At 42.6% G+C, this 13,036-nt stretch overlaps 1 protein-coding gene across 3 annotated transcripts in view; it reads left to right on the forward strand.

The window, feature by feature from the left end:
• LOC134842433 (very-long-chain (3R)-3-hydroxyacyl-CoA dehydratase hpo-8-like) overlaps positions 1 to 13,036 on the forward strand; it is a 491,300-nt gene that overhangs the window by 475,959 nt on the left and 2,305 nt on the right. For 2 of the 3 annotated variants that reach the window (XM_063858771.1, XM_063858772.1), the window contains exons 2-4: positions 7,922 to 7,983; positions 8,052 to 8,191; positions 8,397 to 8,607. In XM_063858771.1, coding sequence (XP_063714841.1) covers positions 7,931 to 7,983; positions 8,052 to 8,191; positions 8,397 to 8,607 — 404 coding nt within the window. In that variant the 5' untranslated portion in view covers positions 7,922 to 7,930. Of the gene's footprint in view, positions 1 to 7,911; positions 7,984 to 8,051; positions 8,192 to 8,396; positions 8,608 to 13,036 lie in introns of all 3 variants that reach the window. The other variant, XM_063858773.1, reaches the window with a different exon arrangement.

A 13,036-nucleotide genomic window follows, 5' to 3' on the forward strand; every position in this document is an offset into this window, starting at 1 on the left:
CGGTCTTGATCCTGATAGCAGAAGGGAATGAATGGCGGATTCTAATGGCAGCTCCCAATCGGGAGTTGGAGCCATCAAACCTGAGGCTTAGCAAGTCAGAATTGGCGGCGGCATGGGCGGACATGTCTCATGCACTGAGGGGCTTTTATGGACTAGCCGACATCCTGATCGTATTAGACGAGGTGCTCTTGCTAGAGATATCGAACTTTGCCAGGCAACTCAAGTTCAGCCCAGTCATCGGGGACGATCACCCGGCGATAAGCAAATTAACGGCCAGCTTGTGGTTTCGGAGTATGGATGTGAAGATCACAAACTCCACCAGCAAGTCTAGAGGTCCCAGTAACGAGAGAAGAAATGTGGCCGAGACGGAAAAGCAATAAGAATCGATGAAATATCGTTTGACTCAAGAGAATGGCTGGTGGCCATTTTTGACACCAAGGCTGGAGAACGCCACGAATAAGACAAGGGAGGAAGCACCACCCCTCGTGAAACAAGTCTGGAGTTTTCTGGAGAAACAACTGGAGCTGGCCGAAACAAGAGACATGACGGTGGCTAGATTTGTCTCGGCCGCCAATGAAGTGACGATTGGAGGGTTCTGGAGAGAGCACGCCAAAGGCGAATTGAAGACTAGGAGGGATTACGAGATTCTCAAGTTCTTGAGTCCTTGCTGGGAGAAGGAATTCTTGGCAGGAATATTCGGTACCACGGCGACTATCTTTGGAGCCTTCGTGCAGGAGATACTGGGCATGCCCATCAGCCTGCTCTTGGCCCTGTATTTGGTCTACCCCAGATACTTGTTCAACATGGGCCCAGCATACATGTTTAGTCGAGGAGTGGAGACACTTCGAGTTGATGGGTACCTGGCACTAGTACTCTTGACCCATGGGGAATTGGTGTCGTTTCATCGATTAATGGAATATGGAGAGCCTCTGTCTATGGGGAGAGTCCACACGAGCATTGAAACCAGCTCCTACAAGTCTGCCGCAGGGTTGAAGACGTTGCTAGTACAATACCTCATGATGCAAAATCGGCACATGACGGGTGAAGATGAGAATCCAACTTCGAGAGAAGAATGGAAGAAGACGAACAGAGGGATGCCTCTGCTGACGGACCTATGCCTGGCAATGAGGTCGGACCCAATGGGGATAATCCGGGGCCTAGAGGAGGTGGTGACCTGCATTTATGGTCCAGCAGTGACGTACGCGTTCCCAGACCCCCTGGTGACAACGTATCGTCACTCTGTAACGCACTTGAGTCTTATCAGTATACTGGATGGGACGGCGTTAAATTGGTGTCAGCAGGAGGTGCTCAGAGGGCGAATGAGCAACACGGTACTCTTTGGAAAGGTGAAAGATGCCGAGCTAATAGTGTACAACTTCAGGGGGCAAATGCAATGTAGAATGGCAGGCAAGCGAGAGGGTCCCATCGAAATGTATCCCAAATTCTGGAACTTGAACCCATTGACGGCAGACGGACGAGAAATCTTGAGAATTCCAGCCTGGAAGGAGTGCTTCGCATTGGTGAAGAGGGAGCTGGAGACCATAATGGAGAAAGAAATCCTCCCAGCCACCATGCCTGAGTTCCCAATAGTCAGGAGGATGACCTTAGGAATGAATAGTCCCTTGGTAGTTCCCTCCATAATGGCGAGGATGACGACGGAGGAAATGCAGAAGGATTTCACTGATGGCTGGGACCCCCTGTTCATCGAATACACGGCGGCGGTCTACTTCCATACCAGCGAGACGAAGGTAAATTCGTGGACGACGCAAGCGAAAAAGAGTAGAGGTTCGCAGCCCCCAGGATATGAGGTGCGGAAGGTCTTGAGAACTCTAGAGAAGGAGGGACTTGAGAACATGTTACCCATATGGGATGATGGCAGGATGATCGTGATGGAGGGGCACGTCGCATTGGTGGACGACATGAAATTTGCCACGAGAAAATATAAGGCACCCTATGGCTTGGAACAGGTGGAAATAAGACAGGAGGGAACAGAACTAGATGCAGCAGGTCAACTGCATGTAGCACTGACGGAATACAAAAAGCTGGATCCTACGACACCATCACCACTGTCAGTGGACACGCCTGGAGACAAGAGGAGTGGACCCGTCGAGGACCGATTTAAGAAAATTCTCGAGAGAAGGAGACATGAGTCAGAAGAAGAGAGTATGGATGAAACTCTCAGTGAAGCCGGTGAAGACATGGAAGTGGGGAATACGCCTGAACCAGGGCCATCAGGGGAGGAGCTCACCACTCAAGAGCTGTTGAAAGACTTGAGCGAGGAGAATTGGGCAGATACGGCCACCCCACCCCTGATTCCGTCCCCCCGGAAGGATCTGGAATTGCCATTGGCAAGTGAGACCTTCAATATGGGGATGATACTCTTGAGCTCGGAGGAAAGGGAAAAGAACACTTTCGAAGGGAACAGGGACATATTCCTGGGATCACTGAAGGACGATGCTTGGCAGGAGTTCTTGGAAGAATTCAATCAAGAAGTGGGCAGCGAGACGACGCTGGACAAATTCAAGGAGGAACTGTGGGACACAGTCGTAAGATTTGGAGAACCGCTTCTGATAGGAACGGGCCTGGATGAGAAGGCGAGAAAAGAGCTACTGAGCAAGCTGGTAGAGCTGAGGAATTCACGATCGAAGACTAGAGAAGAAAAATGTGAGGACAGCTCTACTCGGAGACAAAAAACTGTAGATAAAATGGTTGATGATATAAAAAGGGATAAAGTTGGGACTAGTAATATGATTAAAAGTACTAATATCCTTAAGGCTCGAGCAGGGGGGAGGCAAGAGTTGGAAGGAGTGGATGGAGAGGTCGAATCAGTGATGGTAGCCACAACACCCTCAAGTAGAGATGTGAAGACTCGCAAGAGGAAGAGAGAAGTGGAAGGATTGGGTAGTCCTTCAGTGGATGCTGTTTCGGAAGGAAACTTGAGAGAGACGGCGCCCATGGTTTTGGCTCGATGCAAGACGGCGGCATACAAGAGCAGCTCGGAGCTCAGAAGACCACTTGAAGTAGAGAGGGAAATAGAGGTTTCCACCAGTTCGACATCGGAGGAAGACTTCAAGCCTCAGAAGATAAACGTGAAGAGAGGTTCAACGAACGGACAGACATGGGAAGTAGATGTCGGCAAAGAATGGATCTCGAAGGCACACCAGGCCACGGGCAAGCGAGTGACAAGTGATCCATTGGAAAGGAACAAGACGAGGAACACCTCCCGGACGTGGTGGGTGGCCCTTGAAACATTGAAAGAAATGGAGGACTGCTGGAAGAAGTTGGACAGTGGAGTAGCTCGCAAGCGACGCAATTGGGCCACCCAGCAAAAGGCCGAGGTTAATAGAATAGAAATGGCAAATCATCTGAAGAGGTTCTGGCAGAGTTTGTTGAAGGATCATTTTGAAGAAGCAATGAGGACACCCTCATCAGCACCACCATTAATGGCGAATCCCTTCGTTAGAACTGCAGGACAATTAATGTTCACCTGGAGTCTGGTGGGGATAGAGTTGGAAACACTGACCTCGTATGACAGGCTGAAGTTGGGAAGCAAGAAGCTAGATGTGTATCAGGCACTGATGCAACACGTAGCCAGGGACAACTCAGGCTTGAGCCTGGCCAGAAGAAAGGATGCCACGTGTTTCTTGAGATGGATAATGTCGATGATGTCTGATAGCACCATCCTGGCATGCCAACAGAGAGCAAGCGTAAGCAAAACCATGGAAAAAAGAGTCTCAACGGTCATCTTGAACGTGTATCAGAGCACAGGAATAGAAAAGGAAGAGGGTTCCAGACTATCCCTAGAGAACCATAGGAAGCTAGACGAGGTACGGAGGTTTTATAATAAGAAGTTCGAAGAAGAACATGATGTTCACCGTAACCTGGCCTCGTCAGAGCAGTACTCGAGAATCAGCGAGAAGGGGGAATACCAATATGTGTCTGGAGTGATGGGAATGGCCTACAACCCCTTCTTAGACTCGGAAGCTGGAGGCGCCCACAGGAACCATGAGGTAGCGGAGCTACTGAAGTTTTGGACAGAAAGAATAATGGAAATAGACGCGGTGGAAAAAGAGGGGCCGAGCCTGGGCCTGATTCTTGAGAAAACACCAGAGGTGGTGAGCATACCGCGTTCAAACAAGAGAGTTGAAGTGAACATGGGCGATGGAAATGGCTTGTTAACCACGAACTTGGGAGTGGTATGGAAGCTATTAAGACCCTCCTGGTGTCCACATCCCCACGCGAGTCTGATCGAGGAAACCACCGAGCGAGTGAGGTTAGCACCAACGGAAGATGAAGATCTGGCAAAGTTGAGTGTGCTGCATAAGCTAACTTCACCTCAGATGCAAGAGCCAAGCGAAAAGACTAGTAATCCCGGGTCAGCAAAGAAATTGGAGCCGGGTAGCTGTCTGGATTCGACGTGTGGAAACGGAGAGCACACCTGCGATGGACGGTCATGCGTTAGAATACTGTCATTTCAAAAAGAAGACCTGGTCACTTGATTCGAAGACATAACAGAAAGGGAGAAAAGTGAAGTGCAAATAGTAGCGGAGTGTTACGCGAGAACCGCGGTGAATATAGCCGCAGCTCTCGGATTCTTCTCGAGAATGTGTAGTCTGCAGTCACTGGAAAGACTAGAATCTGAACATCATTTAGTGACGGCGTTGAGCGTAGAATCATGGCCCGGGGTGTTGCAGGTGACTCAAAAACACATCCGGAGCTGGAAGGTTGGTCTCGAGGCGGAAATGGGATTTCCCATGAGCGAAGCTTATGGCTTGCCATTGAACGCGAAATCGCTGATAGGGTCAATGATGGCCAACTTGTGCGGAAGTCACTACCCACTGCACATGGTGATGGTGGAAGCATCCAGCCAGAGAGTACTGGTGGACAAGGCCTTCTCAGTGCCCAAGTGCGTGAGGTTGGCTCGGATATCGCATCACTCGCACAAGTTGTTGAGAAAAATCAGAGGGACAGTACCAAAAGAATTGAGAGATGACTTGAGTGAAATCTGGGGAGAAGAACTTTTGAAGTTGGAGAGAGAGAACACAAGCGATCACGAGAGACAAAACGTGATCGGAAAACCTATGGGAAGTGCTCCAAACCTGGAAGATAACGACACGATGCATGAGAAAATGATGGAGCTTGAGCCTCTCTTGGAAGCCTCGGGGGAGCGTAACCTCAGGAGCATTGAAATCACCCATGGAGAATGCCCATGCCACTGTTTAGCGCAAACGGTGTGGTATCCAGATCACAAGAACCTTTGCCTGGTGTGGGATATGGAAGAAATCCGGTCGATCGGACTACCGGATCACCGACAGAAGGTGACGATCTTGGTAGTGAGTACGATCTTGGCTCTGAGATGGATAGAAGAGAATATAACGAAGTATCGGGAAGCGGGGACGCCAACGGCAGAGTCAATATACGCGATAGACTACAGTAGGAGACTCGAGTTGTTTGAGTCTGCGTGCAAGGTATTCGCCATACCAACGGAAGTCAGACATGTCTGGAGCCGTTTGAGGTACTTCCCATGGTTTCGGGCGACGCTGACGTCCTGGTTGTACATGACAACGAAAGATCACATGAGAAAACATCAAAAGGAGTATCGACAGTTCCAGGCCGAGATTGGGCCGGAAGCTTTCAAGAGACCCCTGTTAACCCATCGTAATGCAATCACGACAGGATGGAAGAGAGTGGGTAAAATGTCTAGAGACAATACCAAGGCGAGGGAATCGATACTAGAGGAGGACCTGGCGAAGAACGTGAGCTTGAGCCTGCACAACTCCTTTTGTTTGAACCGGGAATCTAGGGTGAAGGCACTACCCAACCAAGCAAAGAGGTTGCAAGAGCAAAGAGAATGGATGCGATCCTACGAGCAGCTGAAGGCTTGGGAGGAGATTGTGATTAGCTCCGATGATGAAGAGGAACTGTTGAGACAGTTTGCCGTATCTAGTACTTCAGGGTGCAGTACCTCCAAGGCGAAGAGTGCGAGATGAGCAGGTGGCTCGAATGGATCTTGAGTCTTGAGAGGGAAAGGGGGGCTTGAGCGTGGATCCGGGTGAAACTTGGATTCACGAAAAAGAAGTTTTAACAAAGCAAATATTGTTATTAATATACTATATTTATTATATAAATCAAAATGCTGCATGACAATTTCCTGATTGAATAGGACAAAAGAAATTTTAAATGATTGGCTTGGAAAGCAAGAATTCAAGGGTGCAGGTGTGTGCAGATTTTGATTGCTGTTTAGCGATAGTGTGAAAATTTTACATGGCTGTGAATTTTGGGGTGTAGATAAGCTTAAGTCTGCTGCAAACTTCTGTAAATGACCACTGGCACTGTATCTTGAGTAACACTCAGTTTTCTGGGACTCACTGGCAGAAGACAGCACGCGATGAGGACATCGATCTCGAGTCCGGGGAGTATGTGCCAGTCGGTCATATTCGGAAGTTTGACCTTGAGAGAAGCAAAAAACACTTGATTTTGGAGTGAAATTTAGTTTTTCAAAATTTCGAATGGAACCTGTCATGCACGATTTTCTCGCGATAACTGAAAATCAGAAAAGAGAAGTCAGAACGATCGAGTGACAATCGCGGGAAAGTTGCTAGAAAAATCAGTGGGAAATTGCTATTCGCAATTTCAGTAGCAATAATAATCGAGAGTAGAGCTGTCCCATCTGAAACAGAGACGAGCGCATTCCCACGAACTGGATTGTTGTGACTGGAGTACTATTATTAACTGGACCAGAGTGAACCTTCGGTGGAAAGGTGGACAGCTGGAGTGTCCCAATGGTTCACGAGAACTCACAGTCTAGAGTACAAACTTGTTCTTGTTATTAAAACTAACTAACATTAAACTCATTTTAGTTACTTTATTGATTCTTGAGTTGCTTACCGACTTATTTACTTCCTGGTTCTTGAGCGTGCTACAATGTGAGTACTAATTTAAATTTCTAGAGTGTGTTTTATAATTGTTATGTTGAGGTAAGGCGAGTTTTAGGTTGATCCATCTGAAATGGATCAAAGTTCCACTGTCTAATAAAAAGTAACTTAACGGATTGTTCCGACCCGGTTTTTAATGGCGTTCATGTATTTTGGGTATCTAGAGACCTAAGTATGGGGACGTTTCTAATTCTAGAGTGGGGGGATATTTTAGTAGTAGCCTTTAAGCTGTAACGGGTCGTAGTCTCATGTCACAAGCGAACCGAATTGGCTCCGACTGATTTGAGGTACAAAAACACAAGAGATAGTGTCCCTGACTCTTGAGCCAATGGTTATAGGGCCTATTTTTCTTAAGCCTCATGTGTGACTGCAGTAGACGAATGTTACACAACTTTCGAGGAACACAGGTCAGGTAGTTTTCTTAAGCAGAGAATCTCACTCGCAATACAGATCAGAAGTTAACCTGTGAACCTGTGATTACAGGTTGCGAACGCTGCCGGTGTACTCGGCACTATAAATGATAAAACTGCTTTCAATGAAATTTATACAGGCAAGGTAACAACTTGTGAGTGGAAGCAAAGTCTCTCCGCCACTCAAAATCTTTTTGTTTAGAGCCACAATACCTCCTCAAGATAGATCAGAAGCAACCAGTCGTAGATGAAATTCGTCCCATGGGCTGTTGTTAGGCAGATCTTGTGGGATGTAACAATAGTTGACTCCCCAGCACCTAGTAGTATAAGCGCAGGCTCTGTTTGTAACCTCGGAACGGCCGCAGAATTCGAAAATGCTTACTCAGCTGTCTGTTGTTTAGAACTTAAGTCTTCTTTAATCATTACATTCAAGGGCTCTTTTTCACGCATCTTTTCACAAGTGTTAGTTTGTTAGCCATGCCAATGTTAATTGCATTATGACAACGTCAAAATTGTTTTGTAAATAAAAGTTTAAAGTTGTTGGTGTGGAAAAGAATCACAAGTTGAATAGTTTTCAGATAAAGCATGGGTCTTGCTTCAGGATATTTGGTGCTTTATAATTTGTCACAGTTTGCTGGGTAAGAATAATGAAAGTATAGTTGTGCATCGTTGTCCCCATTCATAAGTGAATCAAATTTGTTTTTAGTTGGAGTTACATTCTGGGTCAATGTGTTTTCGTTTTGGCTACAAAGCGAACATGTAGAGGGTTGTACTCATCGGAAATAGAGTTCGCACTCCATATATTTCAAACGGCAGCATTTCTTGAAGTGCTTCACGCAATGCTTGGTAAGATCGATAGTTAATTTTATCTGAGCCCGTTACGTCAGTTTTCTGGTTTCAGCGACAGTTTTGTTGACGATGTTTGAAACTTCGTAAAAACAAGTTATGCGCGAAAGTTTTCACAAGTGGAGGAGAGTTTGTTTGTTAATTGTTATATGTATACCGTACTATCTGAAGTTTTCTATTAATAAAAAGTATTCAACTGCTTCAGGTCTCGTGAAGTCAAATGTGGTGCAAACATTTGGGCAGGTTTTTTCTCGCAACTACATTGTTTGGCTCATCGTCTACCAAGTTCCCGATGCTAAGTACAGTCCAGGCATCCGTCTTCTCTTGTTTGCCTGGTCAATCACCGAAGTTGTGCGGTACCTCTTCTACGCGCTTCAAGTCATGGGAAAGAGCGTTTACTTAGTTACATGGCTCAGGTAATAACTGTTTTTGAGTAGATTTGGTTCTCATTTCAAAGTAGGTTTGAGATCCTAAAGGTGAGAATAGAAGAGCTTTTTATGTCATATGAACTATATCGTAATTTTATTGCTCGATTGAAATGTGAAAATAGAAGAGCTTTTTGTCATATCAACTATATTCTATTCTTATAGCTCGATTAAGAGTCGATAAATGTAGAGAGGACTGTTATATAGATCGTGAGAAATTTTTTGTTTTTTTTTTCAGGAAAAACTTAGTAATTCGTTCATGCTCAAATATGATTTTTTCGCGCTTTAACTATTGATTTCTTTTTAAGCTCAGTTCATTTCCTTAGTTTGTAGGAAGGCAAGATAACATTCACTATCGAACAGCCGAACAAGTTTGACTTTTTGATCCAGTTTTCTCAAATTGAAATTGGATTTATAAAAAAGTGTCAATCATGATTTGTTAAAGAAATTCCAAGAGCTTTAATAAGGCTATATATAAGTTGAGATTGTTTCAAAAAACGAATCAGTATTTTTTTCTGTGTACTTGCGTTCATTGAACGCTCAACTGTCTGTTGGCTACGTTTTCTTTTTGAAACTACATATTTGAAACTACATTCTGTGCGACTGTACCCGAAACAACTGCAGAAATATGTCAAACTAACTGAACTGAAACTGTGGGGGAAACCCCTTGCATACGCTAATTTCATATTATTATTATTATTATACAACACATAAGTGGATAGTTTTTTTTCCGTGTAGTAATAGTTATTTGATTACCACATGAAGAAAACTCTATAGATCGTGATGATTTTTTAAAATTCATTTGCGAAGCAAAGTGTTTTAGTACGAACCAACCTAAGTTGCAAATAAAATTGCTGCTTTTAGCGGCACTTTTGAATCGCTAGGCTGCGGTAGCAGTATAATATCATACGTGCTTTGACATTTGATTAGGAAAATGTTAACACAGCTGATGCATTTTTAATTCATCTAATGAATTGAAAAGTTACTTGTTTCAAACTGCAGTACAATAATGAAAATCTTGATTTCAGACATTTTCCAACTCAATGTATCTCGCAATGTTTTTGAAGTGCATAATTTATACATATTTGTTTTTATGTTTTCTAAGTTATTCATGCAAATTTGTGTCTTTTTATATTTGGTGCATCGAATTGGCAATTTTTTAGCACATGTAGCTGCGTTATTGGTGGCTTGTTTTTGGGGATTTTAAGCATCCGTGGTCAGTGCGTGAGACTCAAATTTGCTAGGTCGCAGATTCGAATCCGACACGCAGCCGAGTTTTTTTTAATTCGAGGCCTTTTTCTACTTTTTATTATTTCACTTGATAGAGCTGCTTTTTGGTCGTGTCATCTCAAGTTTTTTCGAAGCGCAGCGTCGCCTCTGATAATTTTTCAGGAAAATTTAAAATTTGTTGGGGCTCTTGATTTTGATTTCTTTCCAAGTTCAGTGCATTACCTTTGTTAGAAGGAAGGCAAACTCCTCTATCAAATAGCGAAAGTGTAGATAGAGGTCACAAAAACGTGATCGAGTTCTAATTTATTTTTCAGAGTACTCAGCAGGAAACTTATTTTTAACGTTCCCCTCCGCACTTTTTAAATTAGTTGTATTTTTTGTTAAGTTTGTTTTCTGTTGGTTTAGTAGCCTCTTTTTGGGTCGTTGCGAGAAAAAAGTTTTGCGTGCGTGTGTGTATTACGAGGGGAAATGGATAGTAGCTTGTTTAATTTGTTTTGAATTTAAAAACAATTTCGACTGGAAGAGTTTCTGCTCAAATAATTTCTGCTTTGTCACCGCTTGGTTTAATTTTATTCCGATGCTGTTTTTGCGTTTTTTGTTTGCGTATGTTTTTTACAATTATCTTGTTTCTATTTGATAGATCTAAATGTATCGCAAGGGGCGCGAAGCTCAGCTTTGCCTGTGTAAAAAAAATTGCCAATGAAAAATTGTTCTTGAAATTCAAACGAGCTTTAAGCCCATCTATTTTTTTAATTTTGAATTTCAAAATTGGAAGTTTTTTTTCAAAAATCAATTCTCTTTTTTTTCTGTTCCTTGCGTTCCTTGGCTCTTTTCGAACTGTCTGTTGGCTATGTTGTTTGAAATTCGAAAGTTGAAATTGTCAAAAAAGGCTGTTTTTGTTCTGTTTCATTACGCTTCCGATTAGCAAGCGTTATCAAATCGGAATGTAGACTTTTTTTCGGGTGAACAACTTTTTTTTACAAAATCACTTTAATCACTTGACATGCTTATTTTCATGAAATTTAACTACTTTGTGAATACTAGATTCTAAAGAATAGTTTCAGGGGGGAATCGGCTCAACTGTTGTCTGCTCAAAGATTGTCGGCCTTTTTCCGCTTCGTAAATTTTGTCCAGTTGCTAATGTCTTCTTAGAATTTCTGTGTGTTAAAAGCAGATATTATGAAAGTATGTGGTTTTTTTGGGGCACTTTGGAAAATATTTTACATTCAGCAAAAATATTGTTTTTTCTCAAAAACCCTTCTACCGATTTTCAAAAAAGTGGTTTCCATAGAAAGACCGCCTACATTCTTGTGTGCCTGCTTACTCACCTGGTCCCTTTTTGCTTTCCCCTTTTGTCTACAGCCTTCGACAAAGTCTGTGGGGGAATATTTGACCATTATTTTTGATTTTTTTGTTTTCAAAATCTGACTCTTTTTTTTTGGTTTCAATGATTGGAACAGATTTGAAAATCTCCCCGATATAAGCGGTTATGCCCAATTTTTTTTAAATAGACATTAAGTTATGGTCCTCGGAATAGTCGAGTTTTTGATTTTTGACCGTTTTTTAAGTTTTTTGGGTTGAGTGGAGATGACGGGTAGTGGAAAGCTCTCCTGTAAAAGCATGGTCAGTCACATTTTTTTATACAAAAAGTTTTCGTCCTCGGAAAACTCTTTTTTTTTGAGTTCTTGAGCGTTTTTCTTCTAAATTTTATAAATTTAACCATAAAATACCCTCTCATATCTGAGATTTTTTGTTCAATCCAAACAACGGGTTGTGGGAAGCTCTTTCCCATGCGATTACGCCTAATTTTTTTTACACCAAAAGTTGAGGCCCTCGGAAAAGTCAAAATTTTGGTTTTCGGTCGTGATTTGAAACTTTTTGCCTTTTTCTCGAGAACTACCCTCGCAAGTCCCAAATATGTGTTTTTTTTTGGTTCAATCAAAATTAAAGGTTGCGTGAATCTCTTCTGAATGAGTGGATAATCTCAAATTTTACACAAAAAGCTATGATTCTCGGAAATGTCAATTTTTTATATTAAGTGACCATTTTTTGGACATTTCTCGATAACTATTCTACCAAATCTGATATCATAGGTTTTATCGACCCAACCGGTTGTTGGAAGCTTAACCTTATAATATGCTACGCCCAGTTTCTTAAAAAAAGTTATGACCTTTGATCAAGCGTTTTTTACTCGACTCGAAAATTATTGTGCCAATTTTCAGGCTAGCGTTCAATCGAGAAACCTGATTTTGGGAATCTTCTCTACTTCACCGGCGACGACCTGCGGTTAGCAGAAAAAAGTTACCGGCTTCGGACAGTCAAATTTTTGAATTTTGACCTTTTGTAGAAACTCGATTTTTCTTAAAATCTACCCTATCAAATCTGAGATGAAAATTTCAATCGAAAGAAGCGGTGGCGCGAATTTTTCCTGCAGAAGCGGCTATATTAAGTTTTGTCAGAGAAAGGTTGTCTGTGGGAAAATTTCAAATCTCGAAAATTTATGCTCTCGCTTATTGTAGTAGAGAAACAACTAAGTCCAATTTTTGTAATTACGCATTTCGTCCCGCATCAATCTAACAAATTCATTCAATATCAAACACGTACCTCCAGCTTTAGCTGGGCCATAAATGTCTTCATCGAGACATCATTCTACAGCCTTCGAAAAAGACGATGTCTTCATTCTACAGCCTTCGAAAAAGTCTGTGGGGGAATATTTGACCATTATTTTTGATTTTTTTGTTTTCAAAATCTGACTCTTTTTTTGGTTTCAATGATTGGAACAGATTTGAAAATCTCCCCGATATAAGCGGTTATGCCCAATTTTTTTTAAATAGACATTAAGTTATGGTCCTCGGAATAGTCGAGTTTTTGATTTTTGACCGTTTTTTAAGTTTTTTGGGTTGAGTGGAGATGACGGGTAGTGGAAAGCTCCCCTGTAAAAGCATGGTCAGTCACATTTTTTTATACAAAAAGTTTTCGTCCTCGAAAAACTCTTTTTTTTGAGTTCTTGAGCGTTTTTCTTCTAAATTTTATAAATTTAACCATAAAATACCCTCTCATATCTGAGATTTTTTTGTTCAATCCAAACAATGGGTTGTGGGAAGCTCTTTCCCATGCGATTACGCCTGATTTTTTTTTACACCAAAAGTTAAGGCCCATCGGAAAAGTCAAAATTTTGGTTTTCGGTCGT

The sequence above is a fragment of the Symsagittifera roscoffensis genome, chromosome 3, assembly GCF_963678635.1.
Source record: "Symsagittifera roscoffensis chromosome 3, txSymRosc1.1, whole genome shotgun sequence".
In the NCBI taxonomy this organism is placed as follows: domain Eukaryota; kingdom Metazoa; phylum Xenacoelomorpha; order Acoela; family Convolutidae; genus Symsagittifera; species Symsagittifera roscoffensis.